This window comes from Chinchilla lanigera, unplaced genomic scaffold, assembly GCF_000276665.1.
Source record: "Chinchilla lanigera isolate Chin_1 unplaced genomic scaffold, ChiLan1.0 scaffold00020, whole genome shotgun sequence".
Lineage (NCBI taxonomy): Eukaryota > Metazoa > Chordata > Mammalia > Rodentia > Chinchillidae > Chinchilla > Chinchilla lanigera.
In genome coordinates this window covers 4,330,113-4,351,202 of record NW_004955421.1, presented here as the reverse complement: position 1 = coordinate 4,351,202, position 21,090 = coordinate 4,330,113, and the positions used below count along the sequence as shown (strand labels likewise).

Sequence of the window (21,090 nt, the reverse complement as noted above, 5' to 3'; positions counted from 1 at the left end):
AGTGTGTAGCTTAGCCACATGCATGCATACTGCTCCATGCACAGAATCAAGCCCCAAGTGGACAGGTAACAGAACTAGGCAGGGTCCTCCTACCACCAAGGCCTCGAACTACCCAATCTGCTTCCCCATGAACTTAAATTCCTTTCACCTTTTTACCCTGTCTCTCCCTCCTCCAATCGTCAGGTTCTCTAAACTCTATCCAGTCTTGCTTGAGAAGAACTTGTACTCTTGATACCAGGAATCCTGGGTTCTATATCTTGCTGCCCAGAGGCCTAAGACAATGATAGGTGTGGTAGAATTGGGACAAGGATTCATATTTTTCTGGGTTTTCCAAATCTAAGCCTAGCTGATTCTACCCTGGGCAAGTCTGTCTCTTCATGGGCCTAAGGAGCAGGACAGAACATGTAGATGTAGTTCTCCAATTCCTATCCACTCCCTGGTATGAACCTTTACTAAATGTCCTCAAAGACCTTAGAGTAGTCACCTGGTGATAAATGGGACAGCCCTCACCGTGAGACCCAGGCCTCAAGGGCAGAGTGACATGGAGTCACTGTGTTTGTATTTGAGTCCTTGCTCTCGTGCAAAGCACTCATCTAAAGTGCAAAGCCCTCTGATGAACTGATGTGAGCAGCCTTCACAGAAACACGTCAGTGCTGCTCCTCATAATCATGTCAGGAGACACAGCGTCACCACACGAGGACAAACAGCAGCCCCAAACTCACATTGTGGGCCCAGCCAGCCTTTGCAATTAAAACAAAAGAAAATAAAAATACACACTGCTACTGCATACTAAGTAAGGAAGGATCCACGGGGCACTTTGTAAAGTGAACAAAGCAACATGACACTTAACCTGACACCTAAGGTACAGCTGTGACTATCAGGATCCAGGCCTGGTCTCCAGGGCCTTTCCAAGAGACACTGACCAGACTCACCAGACATGGGACCACAGGCATGCTGTGATTGCTTGGAAATGGTATTTCTGCAAGTTAGAGAGAGAGAGAGAGAAAGAGAGAGAGAGAAAGAGAGAGAGAGAGAGAGAGAGAGAGAGAGAGAGAGAGAGAGTGTGTGTGTGTGTGTGTGTGTGTGTGTTACTGGGGATTGAACCCAGGAGCTCATGCATACTAAAAGAGTATTCTACTAAGCTACATCTCCAGCCCCTTTTATTTTTGAATAAAGAATGAAAAGAGGAAAGGAAGAAGGGAGGGAGGTTGGTTGGTTGAAGTTTCTCCCTAATTCACTTTCCAAATGACTTTACAAAGGCCTGCCTCCTCCAAACTATACATACAGTTGGCCTTTCCAATCCCTACATTCCACATCCACGGATTCAACCAACCCTGGATTGAAAATATTTGGAAAATAATTATATCTGTACCATCTTCAGGCTTTTTTCTCTGTCATTAATCCCTAAACACTAAGGCATAGCAACTATTTACTTAGTATTTACGTTGGTAAGGGTATTATACCTATTCTAGAGAAGACTTAAAGCATATGGGAGGTTATATGCAAAGACTATGCCATTTTAGAAAGGGGCCTTGACACTCTGAGAACTCTGTCATAAGACAGAAGTCCTGGAACCAGTCCCTCACAAACACCAAGGGGCATCTGCATGGAGAGCTATGCCAGTGTACTCACATTCTTTAAAAATTTTTGATTAAAATTTAAAATCTAGACCTGAGACAGCAGGGAAGCCTATACCACCAATGCTATGAAAATGGGGGTGGGTAAAGAAGCTAGGAGCTGCCCTACATGTAACAACCCCAAGAAGCAAAGTCCCACACCCTGCCTCCATTGAGAAGTCCAGGAAGCACAGGATGGCGGTAGCAGGAGCAGGTGTGGGACCTCCAGTCTGCTGTATTCCCAGGAAGAACTTTTCCGGCACAAACACAAAGGCTATGGGAACCAGCAGCTGGCTGATCATGGGCATTTCCACTCTGCCACAAATGTCCCCATGATCATAGCACTTAAGAGAGGACTGAAAACTGCTATCTCGATCTCTCTACAGAAAACATATTCCCACCTCAAAGAAATGGGAAAACCAGACTGCAGCACAGCAGTTCCCAGATACTTTAACAAATCCAACTGTTCAATTTTAGAACAGCAAATCTGGTTAGCAAAAAGATAAGGTTGAACAAGGAGACCTAGAAATATCTAAGAGAAACTGGAAATAGGTTGGAGGATTTGAACTAAGTTGGCCTGCATTACACACTTCAATTCATTAAGTTGTATGGCTCCTCCATTCAAAAAATGGTAGTATTTTCCTTGGTTTCACTGCTGGTTTTATTAAGCCCTACCCAAACAGAAAGCGATTCAGAGAGGAAAAAAAAATAAAGCACTAGTTTCCAAATGTTCACAGTCTTCTACTTAATGCACGGAGCTTACAGTAATGCATTTTAATCCACTCAAGAAGACCCCTAATTGGGCGGGGTGACTTCCTGTGCTCTTCCTAACATGCTGGGGTATAACCATCCCATGGAAATATACATGTACAAACACAGTATATATTCTTCCTAATAATCTCTTCCTATTACATATTTGAGAACATTGCATCTTTTAAAATCAGTCTTTTTAACACACTTATTTTCAAGTTATTTTTCCATACTTCCTTAGCTTAGTTATAAAATAAAATATTTAGGGTGAAATCGCTTTCCAGATTTAAATTATTTCTGAATTTCACCAAAGAGTGGCAAATCTAACTAATAATTAAACAATAATTTAGGGTCAACAGACGTGGGCAGACATCTCTCTAATAATAAAAATGAAAAAAAGACAAAACTACCCTCCATTCTGAGGAAACACTACAAAAATGGGAAAAGGGAGAGAAAAATAAATGATCTAAATAGCTAGCTTAGAGCAGAAGGGAGAACAATGTATAAAAATAATCGTGATTGAGCTCTGACAGACAGAAACTTACAATTAAGTGGGAATGGGGCTTTAAAGGGGTAAACACTGATAGAAGAATCTAGTAATTTGAACCTTACCATCCATGGAAAGACTGCACAGATTGGGATGCTGCACAGACTACCAAGATTGCACAGATTGGGATACTATTGCTCAGATAGAGTAAGTGATTTATTTCAAGCTACGTAGCTAATTAGCCTCAGAGTCAGCACTAAAGCTGATTTCCCACCTGCTTGGGCCACACTGTCCAGTGGTATTGTTTCTGTCCTTCAAAAAAATGTTTTCCATCAACAGACAAATGGATAAACAAAGAGCTGTATATATCTACAGTAGAATATTATTCTGCCTTTAAAAGGAAGGAAATTCTGATATGTGCTACAATGTGGATATACTCTGAGGACACTATGCTAAGTGAGATAAGCCTCTCACAAAAGGACACATACTTTATGATTTCATTATATCAAGTCCCTAGAGCAATCAAAGTCAGAGAAATCATGGTGGTTTCTAAGGGATGGGAGACAGGAAGATGAGGAATTAGCATTGAATGGGTATGAAGTATCAGATGAGGAAGATGAAAATGTTCTGGAGATGCATAGTGGTGACAGTGATACAGCCATATGAACATTCTTAGTGCCACTGAACTACACTTTAAAATGGTTACAATGGTACATTTTAGGTATCTCATATCTATAAAAAAAATACAAGAATTGTGTGATCTTTAAATAGTTCCTTCTATTCAGAATCTAGCAACTCATTTTATCAACTCCCTACTTCAAAATATACAGCAAGAAACCCTACAGACACTTCATAATGCATGATTATGTGACACAGCACATGTTATGTCGTGTTTCATCCCCCTCAAAAGATGACTCTGACCATGGGACAGTCACATTTCAGTGAGTAGTCAAACTCAGAACTCAGTAAAATTCAATTTTGGGACTAAAGTTAAAAAATTCACAAAATAATGGGTACTAAAATATATACAAACTGCTTTTTGGATATTAAAACCAAATGTTTGGAGTAAAGAGATACCTAGGACATAAGGCAGATCGGCACTCTGGCGATATTTTATCAGGCTAGGGGCTCTATGTTAGCCCTATACTGATGAGACTTGTCTATAGGTTATATCTAAAACAGCAAAACCACGGCTTAAGAAGTCTGCAGTCTAATGTCCTGAAAATCCATAGAAGTATAACATATAAAAGGAGGTTTTTTTCTGTGATGAATCACAGTACTCAGTAATCACAAAGAAAAATATCCCCATAGAAAAGGTGGCTACAGCAACACCTACTCTGAACCTCAAAGACCAGCAACTCCTCCTCTGCCTAAACACCAACCTCCAACAGCCTCAATTTTCTCATCTGTACAACAGAGAATGATTATTCAAAAAATGATTATGCAGTGTGATTATAAATATTGAGTACCCAACACAATACCTGACACCTAATAGGTGTTTAATAATTATCAGGTAAATCTAACTCTATTAATTTCTTAGAGAAGTATATACCCCAAGACACCCATCACCATACAGAAGGCAATTTTAGAAGAGACTCATGAAATCTGGGCATCTGCAAGAGAAATATTAGCAGTTACAGTTCAAGCAGTTAATAGTTCTACACAACACCTGGAAACACATTTGAGGTATAGAATTCATTTTTGCCTAAGATAAAAGTTCTTTAAAGCAAAAGAAAAGCTTGATATGCTCCTTGAGCCTGGACAGCCACTACCAGAGAACCCTGGCCTCCTTCCAGCCCGATGGTCCCCCTGGGCTACCCTCCCCATGTCCCTCTCAGGTGCCTCTCGTCCTTCACTGCCACCATGTAGAACAGTATTGTTTTAACTTTCTATATTTATTTCAATGAGATAACACTTATGGAAGCTCTTTGGAAACCATAAAATCATATGTAAATGTAGGGGCTTTATTTAATAAAAATTTATGAAGCCTGTTCTGAAATTTTAAATGAATCAACTTAGCCCTTTATAGTTCTCTCAAAATGTAACATAATTTCAATTATTTTTCATTTATAAATGCCTCCATGATTGATTTTTATCCTCTATGGAGCCACAGCCTTCAACATTAAAAAGAAGAAAATCTTCACATTTCAATGAGTCCATCTATTTTTTTTCCTAAAAATGATCACTGTCTTAAGGAATGCAGAGGCCCATTAGGGATAAAATGTCAACCATTCCCTAGAAGAAGGTATTACTGGATATCTTTGGAATCAATAGGGTGATTTTAAGGCATAGTGAATTTTGACAAATTCAGACCCTGAGAATTCCAAATTTAAGAACATTTAAACATGGAATGAGTTAAGCCCTAGATCATGTACAAAAAAGGGGAAGCTAAATAAATTGTACAAATATGATCTTTAAAGGTACTTTCTAAATTATAATCTTTTCAAAAGCTTTTATTAATTTGTGTGATTATTTTAGTAATGCCCAGTTTTCTATCCTTCATTATCTATTCACGAAGGTAGGATCTATTTGTTAGATACTTTCTAGGAATATGTAAAAATGTAACTTGAAAATTTATGTTCATTGAGCATACACTCAGAGCTTGGTACTGTGTTAGGCACTTTATACACCTCAAATACTTCATATTAATCTCTCCATTTTACAGATGAGAACACTGAAGCTTATAGAGTGTTCCCAAGGCCACCAAATCAGAAAGTAGGAGCATATAGGTTCAATCATAAAGGATGAGTGATAAAACCAGATCCTGAAAGTCTAATATAGTGGTACCATAATTGCCTCTGATTGCATTTCTTTATCAGAATTTCATCTTAAACACTTCATGATAATTTAGCCAAGCTGCTCTCAAGTTATCTGATACTCATGAGATCTTTCTGTCACATGAAAAAGACGAATTGTTTACAGTCTCACATCTGTTAGGCTCTGGCTTCTTGCCTCAGTGGACTCAAAGGCAAGGATGAAAGGAAAGCCTGTACTTGGTTTTATCACATGCACTGACTTAAATTTTGTGAGCCCTAAAATAACATGACTCAGCTAATAATAGCGCTCACTCTAATTCACAGATAGTTTCCCCGCAGCTGTTCACTGAACTCTCATCAGCTCACACATTCTGATCAACCCAAACAACATATGGGAGCAGTGATGCTCTCCTACAAGACAAACGTAAACCAAACTGTTTTACTGAGGGTAGGTCTGTGCCATGAGTTTATTTTATGTCCTAAACCCATTTTATTTCCCATTCCCTCTACATTTCCTGGTTCCAACAGGATATTGTGGGAGCCTCTCCCATGCAACTAGAAACAGGAAGCACCTGAAAAGCCATGAGGAAAAAAAAGTCTTTGTGCCAAACCAAAGTCAACATTTTAAGAATTAAAAAGCCTGGGACTGGGGAGATGGTTCAGTGGTAGAGCACTTGCTAGCATGTGTAAGGGCCCTGGGTTCAACCTCAGCACTGAAAAAAAAATTCAAAGTCTTAGATATTTTGGAAAGGTGTCCACATTTTTACAGAGTTTCTTCAACCCAACCAACATGTCAGCCTTCTGGAGAGAGCACTGTTAGCCATCATGAGGCCTACAGTGAGGTCCCAATTACAGAACAACCTATGATCTTCCTGAGTTCACCTGAGTTTTCTCATGAGCTCCTCACAGTAGCTGCAGGGGTGGATGTGATGCAGGCATGACATTATCCTTTCCCACTGCAGGGCCAAGCAACCAGCTTGAGCCACACAAAGAGCGGGTGAAGAACTGGCTTCCACCAAGATCACTAGCCTTTTGTGGTCTTTGCATCACCACACAGAAGCGCACCCAGAGCCAGCAGTCCCCTCCTCCCCTGGCTGTGCCCATTCTGACCAACAGTGGATTTCCACAATCTTTTCATTCTGTCGCTTCTTGAGGCCACAGTGGGTTTCAGTTTTTCCAACTGTAAAATGAAATAATTCTGCGTTAACCACTATCTCGCACTTAGATTCAGTTCAAGCCCTTGGGGTGAGGTCCGCAGCCGGACACCACAGGCAGGAATTCTCTTCCCACATGCACGGCCACTTTTGAACAGTGTGGTCTCCGTTTTCCCTTCTTGATAGCTGGGACTCTGTCATTTGGGTTTTGTCTATCTGGTACTTACCAGAGACTTAGTAAAACTGAGTGGACTCTATTCTTGGGACACAAACGGATCACCCTATAATGATTAACAAACACTTGCTCGCGACACAGTAGCTAGAATATAACATAGTATATTAGTATACATATGATTAGCAGACATATGCCAGACACTTCTTAAGCACTCACAAGTGTTAAGTCAATCCTCTTTGTAGCCCCTTGGGGTAGGTTAGGCACAGAGAAGTCAAACAATTTAGCTGAAGTTTCACTACTAATAGAAGAACTTCTAGCATTTCAGTCATCCAGTTATCTGCCTCCCCACAATGTAGCATGTAAATAACCAAATAAGAAAAACTCAGGCTTGGTTGGACAAGAATATCACCTCTTTGGACCTCAATACAGACCAGAGGCTGATGTAGATGACATCTGAAAGGTCTTCCCACATTAAAATGCTTCCACTGTGCTTAACTATAATGTGATCCTCACCTGGAACAGAGAGCTTGAGTCACTGAGATTTTCCACATTAAGATAAAATAATGGCTGCTTTAAGAGCCAAAGTCAGTTTAACCTAGACCACAGAACAGGGAAATGGAGATCTCCAAAGCCAGCAGAGCACAGGCAATAGTCCTCTCACACACCTTCCAGACCCCTGCCAGTGCCGGCATCCGGAGAAATCTGAGCATCCGTGGTCCATCTCTTGTCACAGAACCAAGAACATAGAAACTTTCTGTTTAGTCCCTTAGTTTCACAAGGGGCTGCTCTTGTACCCCAATACTTGACAGAGCAGCTCCCATTCCTTACTTTTCAAAGAACAAGTTAGGATATGCAAGTGTGTGTGACCAGGGAGGGAAGATTGTGGCGGGTAAAATCATGTTGTTAATTTCTTTTCTGATCCATGTGGCCATCGTGAAGTAAAGGAACAATCAAAGCAGAAAGGCCCGGGCCCATCCCACAGCCACATCCCATAAGGCCACAGTGAGCCCCATATCAGTCAGCTGTTATTGCATAACAAGCCTGAAATCTACACAGCAAACAATAGGAAGGTGGATTTCTCACTTGTACAACTGCATGTGGGCTGCGGCTTAGCTAACCCAGGTGGGCTATGGCTGGAATTCTGCTCAGATTTGCTCCACATGTCTCACCCTGGAAACCAGCAAGCTCCATGGAACATGCTGCAGGCTCAGAAGCACTGAGCAGAGTGGGTGGAAATGTGTTGCCCAGCAAGGCCCAGCTCCAAGCTCATACACTGTAATGTGAATGAGGGGCACATGGGGCAGACCTGAGAGAACCTGCCAGCCCCACCTCAGTGGGATCAGCTCACACAGGCACCCATGTTCCTGCCAAATGTCACATCAGAGCCACCAGCACAGAGGAAGGGAAGACAGCCTGACTGGAGAGCAGGGTCAAAATGCCACATTTCCCTCACCCTGCGATTCTGCCTGTAAGACAGTTCCAACATCATTCTTTCCTGTTTTGTAAGGGTTGTTTACAAGTTCTCATTTAAATCTCACTTTACTTGGAAACACCAAAGCTAACTGAAATTACTACTAACCACAGGAACATAAATGGTTTGCTGGGTCAGAGAGATACAAAATGCAAAAGCCGGCTCTATCACGTACTATCTGAGTGGCTGTGGGCCTCTGACTTAGGTTCTGAATCTTGGGTTCCTCACCTGTAACAGGACAGTGAAGACACAGAAGCTGGTTTTGGGGTACCCTACCCCTTCCCCTCTGTTCTCCTCGTAACTACATGGTCTGAGGGCCAACTGCTACCACTTGCATCTGTGCCTGAGGGTTTTCCTAGCCCCCACACACATGGCCCAACAGAATACCAAGTGGATGAAGACACCAGCAGGGTAACTTGAGGTGTGTGCTCTCTGCAGGCCCCAGCATCACCTCAACTGTGTCCCAGTTGCCCATGGCAGTAACTTCCCAGATGCACATCCTTCATGGGCTGCCTTCCCTTTTCTTTCTCACTACTCCAAATTCCCCTGGGTGTCATCTGAAGTAACTTCTACAATCAATTACTTATAATCAAATCCAAGTTTAAAAAAAACTTTCCTATGACTTTTGTAAAGATTAAGTAAAAGAATGTGTAAAGCCCTCAGACCAACACCCACCAACTGCTAATCCCCACAACTGCTTTACAAATGTTAGAAGTGTGAGCCACAGAGGGTACAGAGACATGAACATGGACATTTGACCCCAGATACCTCTTCCAAGGACTGGATTTTCAATTTCTGGCCCTTATGTGGTATGCAGAGCAGCCACCGGGGATAGTCACAGGTCCCCATTTCACAACTCATGTATTTGAAAGATGAAAGTGGCGGTCCTACTTTCAAGTGGTCCTACTTAATGAGTCTGGCTTCAGTAACCCCTGCCTCCACTGCCCCTGCTGATTCCTCACTTTCCCCAGCCTGATGAGCTCCCAGCAGGTTGTCCCAGGGGCTTCCCTTCTTCCTAGGGAAAGAGGAAGAATGAGCTGGGGAGTCAGAACAGTCTTGACACGTTATCTGTGCATCTGTAACTATCTTTCCCCTGACTGATTATACTATTTTTAAAATGAAATTTTTCTTCTGACTAGGAGTACAGAGATAAATAAGGCCAGAGTTCAATTTCTCTGCAGGGCCCAGTCAGAGAAGGACAAAAATACTGTAAAAAACTTGCCCTCACAGGAGAGGGCTTGTGCCTTCTGCAGGGTCGTTTTTCTTAGGGGCCACCCGGCTCGGGTCACCTGAGTTCCCAGAGAGTCAGGGAGGGACCTCCACAAGGCAGGAACAATGCAGTTCCCAGACAGCATTTCTTAGAGCCCTTTTTGGTGACCACAAAATAGGAAACCTGGGAAGCCAGGGAAGCCCAAAGACAATGTGGACTCAGGCCAACGAGGCTTCTGTCCAAACAAATAAATTATGGGGGATTAAAAAAATACTCCTGCATACACAGAGTAAGCGGGTCCCAGCTCACCAATACTAAGCCAAGAAAACCCAAGAGTAGAAGCTTTCAAACTTAAGCAAAGGAGCACATTCTCTGAATCTGAGTTCATCTTCAACTGGGCTAAACAGCAATGGACTCAACCATCCCCAGTGCCTACCATTGAATTTCTAAGCAGGGTGCCTGAGAGGACACATTTTCCTTACAAGATCCCAAGCACTCCTCAGTGAGGAGCTCTTAAAATTGCATTGTTGGAGCTCTATGACATCTGTCCAAGTTCAAGAACCACAAGAGAAGGAAAGTCAGACCTCAGATGTCACAAGTTGACTTCATGTATGAGGGTGCTAAATTTCTGTCACACTGCTTTATGTCAGGCTGCTTTATGAATCCTGGGTCTTCTCTTCCCCCTGCCTTAGAACACCTGCCTACACTGCAGCCAGGCGCTCTGTGGGAGCCCAGTGATCAGATGTACAGGGCTGGAGAGGTCATCTGGGATCATCCTCAACCTTTCAGGTGAGGAAACTGAAGTCTAGAGAGAGAAAGTATGTTTTCCAGGGCCCCACAGCATCTGGAAGTGCCAGAAAACCAAGCAATCTGTGCAACTGCTTGGTGGAAATTTGGTGAATTTTAGTCACTGAAGCTTTGTAAAGCTTGGTAAACACTGTAAGCTCTAAATAGAAATGAGGCAAGGCTAGGCTAGATGTGTGCCCTCTTTGCATCTGCCTCTTACCTGGGCGGGGCCTTGGGTTCCATAGCCCATCCAGAGGCAAGGAGTGCTGCTTCTCAGTAGCACATGGGAAGCTGACAAAAATGTGCAGGTGGAAGTACATTCGGAGAGGATGGGTGTTTTTGAGGCAAGAGGTAAACAGGAAGATGCAGGATAATTAATTCATACTCACCTTCATAGCAAGGGATCAACGTCTTGCCTTTTGCCTGGAGGTTGGATGGGATGATGTAACAGAAGCCATGAGGCAAGATATGATCTGTTTCATAGTAGATGTTCTTCCAGCGGTGGGCACAGGCCTAAAAGGGACAGAGGAGTAACAGCAGGAAAGTCAGCCTCAAGAGCCACCGTGTGGGTGGTTCTACACGAGGAGACAGGAGCAGAGAGGACAGGAAGCCGCCTTCTTTCCTGCCCATCTGTACCTTCACACCAAGCCCCCAGGTCAGATGCTCCTGGCCTGGATGAGGCTGGGGCAGTGGAAGTGAGAAGGGAGGCTTTAGGACACCAGAAATACAACTAAGAGTCTCGAAGGAAAGGCTGGGCATGGTGAGAGGAGGAGAGAGAGGAACTGCGCATACTGAACCGTTTTTACCTGCAGAGATGCTTCTGTGTGCATCTGCTTCACTAGAAGTAAATGCTTTACTGATGATTCTTTTATTGAAGCAAATTGGCATATAGCAGAATGCACAATTCTCAAACACACCAATTAACAATAGTGACAAATGCCCATACCCTTGTCACAAAAGCCCTAACAAGACATAAAATATTTCCATCTCACCAGAAAGTCCTCTGATCCCAGGGAGTGGCTGGGTTTGATAGGCAAGTCAGAGAAGGACTAACACAGTGAGGGTGGAGACCACCAGGAAGGTCCAAAGCAGAGGATCCCAAGGGTGAGCGACAGTTTACGGCAGTGTATGTAAGAAGATGAGAAGGCCATCAAGTCAGAGGGGTCCCTTCACCAGCTCTCAAGAGCAGCCTCATAGCACACAGCTTCCAGCCACCAGGACTGGAGTCAAACCTGCCAGAAGATGCTCTGCAGCGGGGCAGAGCACTGGGTGCCAGTAGCCACAACTCACACCTGGCTCATCCTTCCAAGCCAGAGAACATGCCCCTGCTTCCTGCTCGGATGTGACTCCTGACTGTTCCATGTGGGTGTCTCCGTACGCCCACAAACCCCAGCACTAATGTGGTGTCCACTTGCTCCCTTGGAGGGCACATGTTCTTCCCAGCCCAGGCTGCCTCTTGGGCACGTTCCACTTACTTCTAGCGTCAGTTCACTTCATTCTGACCAGTGGATGCACTTCCTTAAAATACTGAATTTTAAAATAATCAGAGACTTAATGTCTTGGTTTCCTCCATGGACACAGTTTCCCAGGGACTCCATCACTCAGCACTCCCATACTCTGCCACTGACTTCTTACTGCTATCCCCTTCATATACATAGGGGATTGGTGCCAGGATGCTCCTCAGATACGAAAATCTATAGATGCTCAAATCCCTTATATAATATGGTGAAGTGTTTGCACATAACCTACACATACTTGCCCATATACCTTAAAGCATCTCTAGATTACTTATAATGCTTACTATAATGCAAACGCTATACAAATACTTGTTATACTATATAGTTTAAGGAAAATGTCTGTTCTCTACCTGCTAAAATGTTCTTGATCCATAGCTACAGAACTCACAAATAAGCAAGTCTAAATGTAATTTTTTTAATTTTCAGCTCTGAAAATGGCTTACAAACTTGAATCGCTTATTGTCTAATTCATGGGTAAATGCATTTTAGCTTAGGGCCTCAGCAAGGTCTGTGGTTCGGAAGGCTCACCATGTTCTATCACAGTTCTGGGTTGAAGAGGACGATGTCTATCATGATGCTAACAGCCAGATGCACACTAACACACATCAGGAAGGACCTGCTACGTTTAACAGATAGCATATTATCTGCTCATTCTTTAAATGCTATAAGCTCTTTACAGTGACCTTGGAGAATTCCTAGAAGATTCAAATACTGTATTTCATACTAATCTAAAACTAAGACATTGTGGGAGGTCAGAGAACAAAGTGTCAAAGGCAGGGTCCATGTGGAAAAACAGTAAGAGGGCCTCTGAACATTAATTACGGAAAGAAAACACTGTGCTTAGCCTGATTATCATTATGTACTCATGTCCATCTGACCCCTACATTAAGAAAACAATCCAAAGGACTTTTTGCAAAGTATTAATAACTTAATACAACATATTCATACAAAGTTATTGAGTTATTGCTACCTAATACAAAGTATTACTAATTTAATCTCTCCTATGAGTTGTGAGGGAGGAACGGAGCAGAGCAGGGAAGAACAGAAAAAGAAGAGTATTCTCTGGAAACAAGACTTGCTCAGAGCTAGGCCTGTAGCTCAGAGGCAGAGTACTTACCTTAGTACATGGCCCAGAGTTTAACCATACTGTGCCTCCAAATCATTCTAAGAAATGAGCAGAGGACCTACTACCACCCAAAATCTTAGAATCTAACATATTTTGAGTTAGAAGGGTTATTTTTCCTCCCAAGGAATAAAGAGAAGTAAAACATGAACAATTCATTCCAAAGGCTTTTCTGTTGTACGGCTACAGCGCATCTTTCCTGGCGGGTGGACTCTGAGTTTCTCCAGGTGGCTCAGCCACAAAGGCCTGTCAATGTGCACTTAGTCTCCACCCTCTAATGTGCACTGGCCGTGTACAGATGGCCAGAGCCTCTCCCATGCTTCCAGGTCCACGGCACATAGCCAGGCCCTGCTCTCGGCCTGGGAACACAGGATCAAAGTGAGGCTCGATACCATGGGACTCCCCTGCAGGGGCTCCCAACCAAAGAGGAGGCAGTGGCTGGGAAGACACCAGGAAGGGACTTCCAAGGTGCCGGGAATGTATTTCAGCAGCTAGAAAATTCAGTGAGGTGCACTCTGATGATCTATGCGCTTTTTCCGTATGTGTGTTATAGTTCAAGAAAAAGCTCGTACACACACAAAAAAGTGAAGAAACAGTGCAACAGATGTAAATGCAAAAAATGTACTCTGTAGCTTTTTCTAAAAAATGGACTCATGGGAAGCAGTGAGCAGACAGGGACAGCCCTGATGTTTAGAAAGGAAACAGCAGAGATAGAGCCAGAGAACACTGTTTCCACTCAGAAATAATCTAGAAACTTAAATTACTTGCTGTCTGACCCTCACTAACTCTGACCAAAAGAAGCAACATTAGATTTGAACATTTTGAGCTGTCCTCCAAGGCCTGAGAGAAACAGTCAGTGCCTGAGCTGGGTTTGTTCCATTGTTACTGCAAGAAAGGATTTTTTTTTTCCTCCTTTATTTCTTTTAAGAAATAGATGACTTTTTCTTTAATTTTAAAGGGAGTAGTACATGAGACACAAACAAAAAAATAGAGCAGTAGCAGCATACGAATATAAAAAATAGATGACTTTTTAAAGTCATCTGCACCCTGGGATACATGAGGAAGACATGAAAAGGAAGAGACTTGCCATGGCTGATTTACACAGGGGATCTGTGTAACTGGAAGACACCAAAATGCTCACAGAGCCAAAACCTGCAAGTATTAGGCAAGGTCTGCCTACCACACTTGCCTGACATCCTAGCTCTTGGCAGAGCTGGTTCAGATAATACTGTCTGCCACTTAGAACCTTGACTCACTGCTGTTACAACTTTCAAATGCTCCATCTGTTCTTTACTTTGAACTCAGCACCAGATGCCCTTTCAAAGCACGTGCACAACCTCATCCTCTTCAGACCCATCGCTGGAGTCCAGTACTGTACTGCTATGCCTAAAGATACAGGTCTCACCCCTACACCCCAGGAACCTCACAAACTCTCAAAATGTATCTGAACAAAATATATCCTATCTTTCATTTTAAAACTAATACCCCCAAGAAAGCCTTGACAAAGAGGATGGAGACATTAAAGAAAATCTGAATGTATAATCATCCTCAAAAATATAAATACAGGCTAAATGGCCATTCAATGTACCTTGTTGTCACACATCATTGTGAGGGGGCATTTTACAGCATCTTGCCTGGTATTTCTAGGAGTCACTTAGAATCAGCTACCAAGAATAGATGACAACTAATTTGGTTTCTAATTATTTTAACATTGACCCTTCAGACACCATTCTAAGAGAGCTGTCCTTGGGGCACTGAGAGTAAAAGTGGTTTCCATCCCCAAGTGACTTCCATAAAAAGGTGGGGAACACATAAATACAAAATAAATTATAACACAGTATAAGGCAACAGTGTAATGTAGAGTTCCTAATGACACAGAACATGCTAAGCTTGTTCACAATAGCCCAAAACAGACTTTGTGGAGGAGGCAGAGCCTAAACTGGGGAAGAAGGGGGAAAGTCAAACAAGAGGGGATTTAGGACAAGCCAGACCTAGCATGACAGCACTCATGAAAAACACATAAGGGCAACTCAACGACAACTGAAAAACAATCCAATTTAAAATTGGGCAAAGACTTAAACACTGCTACAAAGATATACAAATGGCCAACAAGCAGATGAAAAGACTCAACATCACCAACCACGCGAGAAATGCAAACCAAATAATGAAATACTGCCTCACATCCATTAGGATGCCACTATTTAAAATAGGTCAGGCAGGCAGAGTGGCTCGCTGGGAGAGCATGTGTTCAGCATGTGCAAGGCCATGGATTCAATTTTAGCACTGAAAAAGACAGTGCTCAAAAAGATGTGGTGAAACTGGAACCTTCATGCACTACTGGTGGGAGTACAAAATGATGCAGCCTCCTTGGAAAACAGTGTGGAGGTGTCTCAAAAACTAAAATTACTTTATGATGCAGTAGTCCTACTGCTGGGTATATAACCCAAAAAATTAAAGCACGATCCCAAAGAGATATTTGTAGATACAGCACCATTAATTAGAACAGCCAAGAGACAGAAGCAACCCAAATGCCCACTAGTGAATGAATTAAGAAAATGTAGCATATACCTACAAGAAATATTATTCTACCTTAAGAAAGGAAATCCTGTCATAGGCTCCAACATGGATAAACCTTGAGGCTATTATGCTAAGTGAAAAAAACTTGTCACAAAAGGACAAGTACTGCATGATACTACTTTTATGAGATCTAACGTTAAACTCTTAGTATAGAGATGTGAATGTGGTTGCCAGGGACCAGGGGAAGAGAGAAAAGGAAGACGATCTGTGGATATAAAGCTTTGGGTTTGTAAGATGGAAAAGCTCTAGAGCGCGGTTGCAAAACAATGTGCATGTAGTTAATACTACTGTTCTATATCCTTTTTTTAAAAGGTCAAGATGATTCACTGTATGTTACAAGTTTCTGGTCATAATTGGGAAAAAAGGAATGAGAACAGCAGATGTTCTCAGGTGCCCCTCTTCTCAGCACCCACACACAGTGGCTTGCTGGTGGGTGATTTAATTATTGCACAAGACCAAGAAAAATAGCTCTGTGTACAATTAATTAGGCAGGATTATGCACCACATCACTAACTACAAATACTCAGCTCTGCCTTCTTGGCTTCCTTGGCCAAATCTTCCTTGTGCCGCTCACTGCTGCTCATGTCCCCAGAGACAGCTCCTTCTTGTATTTATCTGCTCTGATTCAGAACCCCTCTCACTCTCTCTCTCCCTCCCTCCCCCTCTTTCTCTTCCCTCTAGAAACAAGTTCTTGGCCACCACATCACCATTACCCACTAAAGAGAAGAAATATCTTCACAGGAGCAAACTTCTAGGAGCAGAGCCTCAAGAACTGTTGTGCTACCACCAGTCCTCCCTCTCTTCTCTGTTCTGAATCATGACTTCAGGCCACTCTTTGCTTTATAGATGTTCAGATTCTTCTCTTTCTTTACCCAAAATGGAAGACAAGAATTCTGGCGCTTCTGGAGCCAACTCATCCAGTCATCCATGGGGTCAGGACACCACGCATAAGAGAATGGGACAGCTTGGCCAGGGTCCAGGGCCTCTCCCACAATGATTAAGGGACTGAAATCCAAGGCAAACAGCAGGCTTTGGGGGATGGGGGACTCAACAGGACCTACAGTGGGTTCCCACTGGGAGGCCTGCAATGCTGACCACAGCATCCAGCTGCCTCCTCCCTCCCAAAGGGCCTGACTAAGGCGAAACACTTAACTACACTGAGGAGGGTAGAATTCAGAGGAACAGCTTTTGCCATAGAGAAGTTTAGTTGGTTCCTCAGAGAGGAGACTGAGCCATTTTACTTAAATTCTCATGAAAAAACTTGTTTCCCTAGGTATAAAATATACATAAAACCTTCAGTTTTATAACTTTGGCCCAAAGGAAGCCCTCACTAAGTGGCAGCTAACTTATTTTCCCTTCTTAATCTTATGCTTTATAATAAAAATCTTCTTACAGATTTCAAGAAAAGCCAATAGCAGAAAATGCCCATGGAGTCACAGTGGTTACCTTGGGAGAGGGGGGTTGGGGTACTGATCGGCAGCCAAGGGCAGGAATGAGCAGTGGGGTGCCTGAGCACACACACGTGAAATAGTCACCAAGCTGTGCACTATAGCTGTGTGTGTTAATAGAAAGATTTAAAAGAAAAAGGGGAAACAGACAACAAAAAAATTTTGTAATGATGCAAATGTTCTCTCTCTGTGCTGTCTAAAACAATGTAACACACAGTAACCATATGTGACTACTGACCACTTAAAATGTGGCTAAGTGGGTAAAAACTGAATTTTCAATTTTGACAAATTTAAATAAACTGTGGCTGGTGGCTAGCTCATTTGGCTGCCTAGCTGTAGGTAACTGGGAGTCTGAATAGCATAGATTTTCCTCTTTCCCTCAAAGCACCTAATGGATCAGAACATATCATATGCATTTGGGAGCCAAATAATGACTAATTAAAATAACATGTATTTTAAGCCAGGGTCAGGAGTACATCCCCATAGTCCTAGCTACTCAGGAGGCTGAGGCAGGAGAATCACTTGAGTCCAAGAGTTTGGGGCTAGCCTGAGCAATATAGGGAAACCCCATCTCTTCTTTTTTTTTTTTTTAAAGCACCTATTTCATAAAATGTAATAGTATATAAGAATAAATAAGAATGAACTACTGATAACACCAATACAGATGAATCTCAAAAATATCTTCCTTTACAAAAGGCTTGCAAAAAGAGCACATACTGTAGGAATGCATTTACTTGAAGTTCTAGAAAAAGCAAAAGTAATGTATGATACTACCCATCGCAGCAGTGGCCATCTCAGAGGTAGGGGAAGTTGACTAGACCGGGCTCAGAGAACTTTCTGGGATCATGGAAATATTCTGTATCATGGTATAGAAGTGTGACACAGTGGTGTCCAACTGCCAAAACCCAAACTGCAATCTTAAGATTTGTGTATTTTATGCAAATTATACCTCTATTTATGTCTTTTATAAACACATGTCATGGTTTGTGTCTGGATGTACCCCCAAAGCCTCATGCAGTCACGGTGCAGGCTTTCATAGTTTATGATTGATCCATGGTCCAATGCTGGGATTATGGGTGTGAGTGCTACACCCACCGTGGGGCGGATAGTTTGTATATGTAAGGGAGGGAAAGAGGCTGCTTGCTGCCATTCCTCCTCCCTTTTGCTCTTGTCGCTTTGCTGTTTTCCGCAGCCATGAACTGTTGCCCTCTGCCATGTGCCACCTGGCCTTGGAGTCAGCCAAGTACAGACTGAAACCTCCACAAACTGTAAGCTAAATAAACCTTTCCTTCCTTAATTTTGGGCATCAGGTATTTTGTCTCAGCAATGAGAGAAAAGTAATCAAGACAAAACACACAAAAAACTTACAGAATGAGTGATATTTACACACTTCTTGCCACATATATTTTGTCATTTTTCAACAGCCATATTTCCACACCAAGGGACAAACATTGATATTTGACAGATAAAGACAGTAAAAAGTTAAGTCATTTGTCTGAGCAGCAGCGCAGTCAGGTAACCTCAAAGCCTTGCCCCATCACCTAACAGGTCAGAGCCATGCACACTTAGGTGTCAGCCATGCCCTTTCTACAGACCCCTCAGGAGGCCTTACCAACACTCGGCCATCCGCACCAGGCTGCCGGGCCAGGCTCACTCCCATCCACTCGTCATCCCGGTCTTCTCGACAGGTCTTTCCACAGGATGTACCCCGATTCTTCCCTGGAAGAAAAGGAGAGAAATCAGACTTGGGTAGAGGAATGATCTCTTCTGGCTGCTTTGCAAAGCCCATAGTTCAAATGTTTGTTACCTGTATGGAAATAAGAAACTTACAAGAAAAAGTCAGTCAACTCTAGGACTTTGTAACAAAATATAAATCAGTGCCATCACCATGTACACTACTTAATCCAGCCAATTTTCTCCATATCAAATCTCGCAATGCATGAAGCAGTGTACTGACTGACATGCAGGAGCAAGGTCCTATTTTGTCTTGTACTATAACAACCAGCTCTCAAACCAGTCCTCCTGAGCAGCATGGAACATGCTACTGATACCTTTCTTCTGCTGAAGAAAATCATGATGACTCTTTTATTTAATAATAATAATAATTAGAACATCTTGAGAACAAACTCTGAAGAAAGTAAAACCTTGAACTGGTAATTATAAAAAAAAAACAGCTATTTATCAAGCATGGTTCTGTGTACTTGCCTCTATTGTCTCATTTAAACTTCTCAAGTGAATCCTGTAAATAACCTTGATCTTGGTTTTATAGGGTGAGAGACTTGAAACCCAAGAAGCTACAAGACAGTCCCAATAAGTTCCAGCCAGATCCATCTGATTCCAACATGTATTTCCCATGAAATAAAAGTGAGCTTTTAAAAACATGCACTCAATCATGTCTTTCCCTACTTAAAATATAAAACCTAAAATTGATTTGTAATACGTCCCTATAGATAGAAAAACAATGTAACACCTGACCCTGGCCCACTCGGCCCTTATGACCTTGCCCCAGTCCACTTACCAACCTCCTCCACTCACCACTGCAACTACACTGTCCTCACTCTGGACTTCACAATGGGGTCCCTATCCTGGAAGGTTCTGCCTCTCAGACCTTCTCGGCTAACTACTCTGCAGCCTTCTAATCCTCAGGGGGCCTTTCCTGACTCTCCAGTCTAGGTTCAATCAAATACACACCTTCCGTCTGGTCTTCTCTCAATTAGAACTGCTTTAATGGCTTTAATGATTTTGACCACTAATTTTCAAGACCCAGGATGACAAGACTTTTTGTTCACCAGTGTATTCCAGTGTTTAATCACTAACAGGTACTCAGTACACATCTGTGGGAGAAAATGATGAAGGTACAGATGGACAAGTGGGTAAATGATCAGGTCACTTCAGCAAGAAGAAGAGCAAAGTGCAGAATCCACTTCCACCTTGGCAATGATCTCTACCTACCTCGAGCCATGTCCAGTTCTGTACATCTCCGGTCAGGGTTGGTGTGCACACGGCACTTAAACACAGCCCCAGGGGACTTCACTGAAGTGCTGTATTTGGAATCTGCCTTCGGTGCACCCACGAGGACCCTGTGTATCAAGAGGAAAAGGCATTCTGTCACAACACATTGCTAGAGAAGAGCAGGCAGATGGTTAAATATTTACCCAGGAGTGGTAAGCAACCTGATTGCTCACTGAGAAGCTAGATTATTTTACTGTGTATCCACATGCTGTAGGTGGGGGGTTAGTCCAGGTACATTAAAGGTTTAAGGGAGGACAGGGCATATGACTCAGTGGCAGAGCATGTGCCCACCATACATGAGGTCCAGGTTCCACTACCAGCAGCATTAAAAAGAGAAGGGGGAGGAGGGCAGGAGGAGGAACAAAAGAGGAGGAACTGGTGGCAGCAGAGAAGGAAGAGGAAGGGAAGGAAGGAAGGAAGAAAGGAAGACAGACAGGCAGGCAAGAAGGGAGAGAGGCAGAGAGAGGGAGGGAGGGAAGGAGAGAGAGAGAAAGAGAGAAAAAGAAAGGAAAAAAAGAAAAGAAAGAAAAGAAAAGAGAGAAGCTTAAGGGATAAGGGCTCAGGTATAGCTCAGTGATAAAGTGCTTGCCTGGTATGTACCAGGTCCTGGGGAAGAAAAACTTAAGGGATAGCTGGGAACTTGTAAAACCAACAAAAGGTTCCTACTCAGAATCTATAAAGAGTTCCTACAAATGGGCCTGGTGCTGCACATCTATAATCCCAGCTGATGCAGGAGGATCACAAGTTCAAGCCAATCACAAGCAACTTAGGGACTTACCAAGACTCTGTCTCAAAATAAAAATTTAAAAAGAAAAACCAAACTGAGGATATATCTCAGTGAGAAAGCCCTGGGTTCAATCTCTGGCATGAGAAAAAAAAAAAAAAAAAAACAGAAAAAAAATAAAAAAAATACAGTCATAAACTCACACACACACACACACACACACACACACAATAGAACAGTGAGTCAAAGACTTGAATAGGTATCTCATAAAAAAAGACAGCCAT

At 42.7% G+C, this 21,090-nt stretch overlaps 1 protein-coding gene across 1 annotated transcript in view; it reads right to left on the bottom strand.

Annotated features, from left to right (window-relative positions):
• Itga9 (integrin, alpha 9) overlaps window positions 1-20,150 on the bottom strand; it is a gene marked incomplete at its 5' end in the record, with an annotated part of 332,049 nt that extends 311,899 nt beyond the window's left edge. The window contains 3 exon segments of the mRNA XM_013513777.1: window positions 10,795-10,918; window positions 18,683-18,789; window positions 20,023-20,150. Of these exon segments, the coding sequence (XP_013369231.1) occupies window positions 10,795-10,918; window positions 18,683-18,789; window positions 20,023-20,150 (359 nt within the window).
• Between the last annotated feature and the right edge of the window lie 940 nt (window positions 20,151-21,090).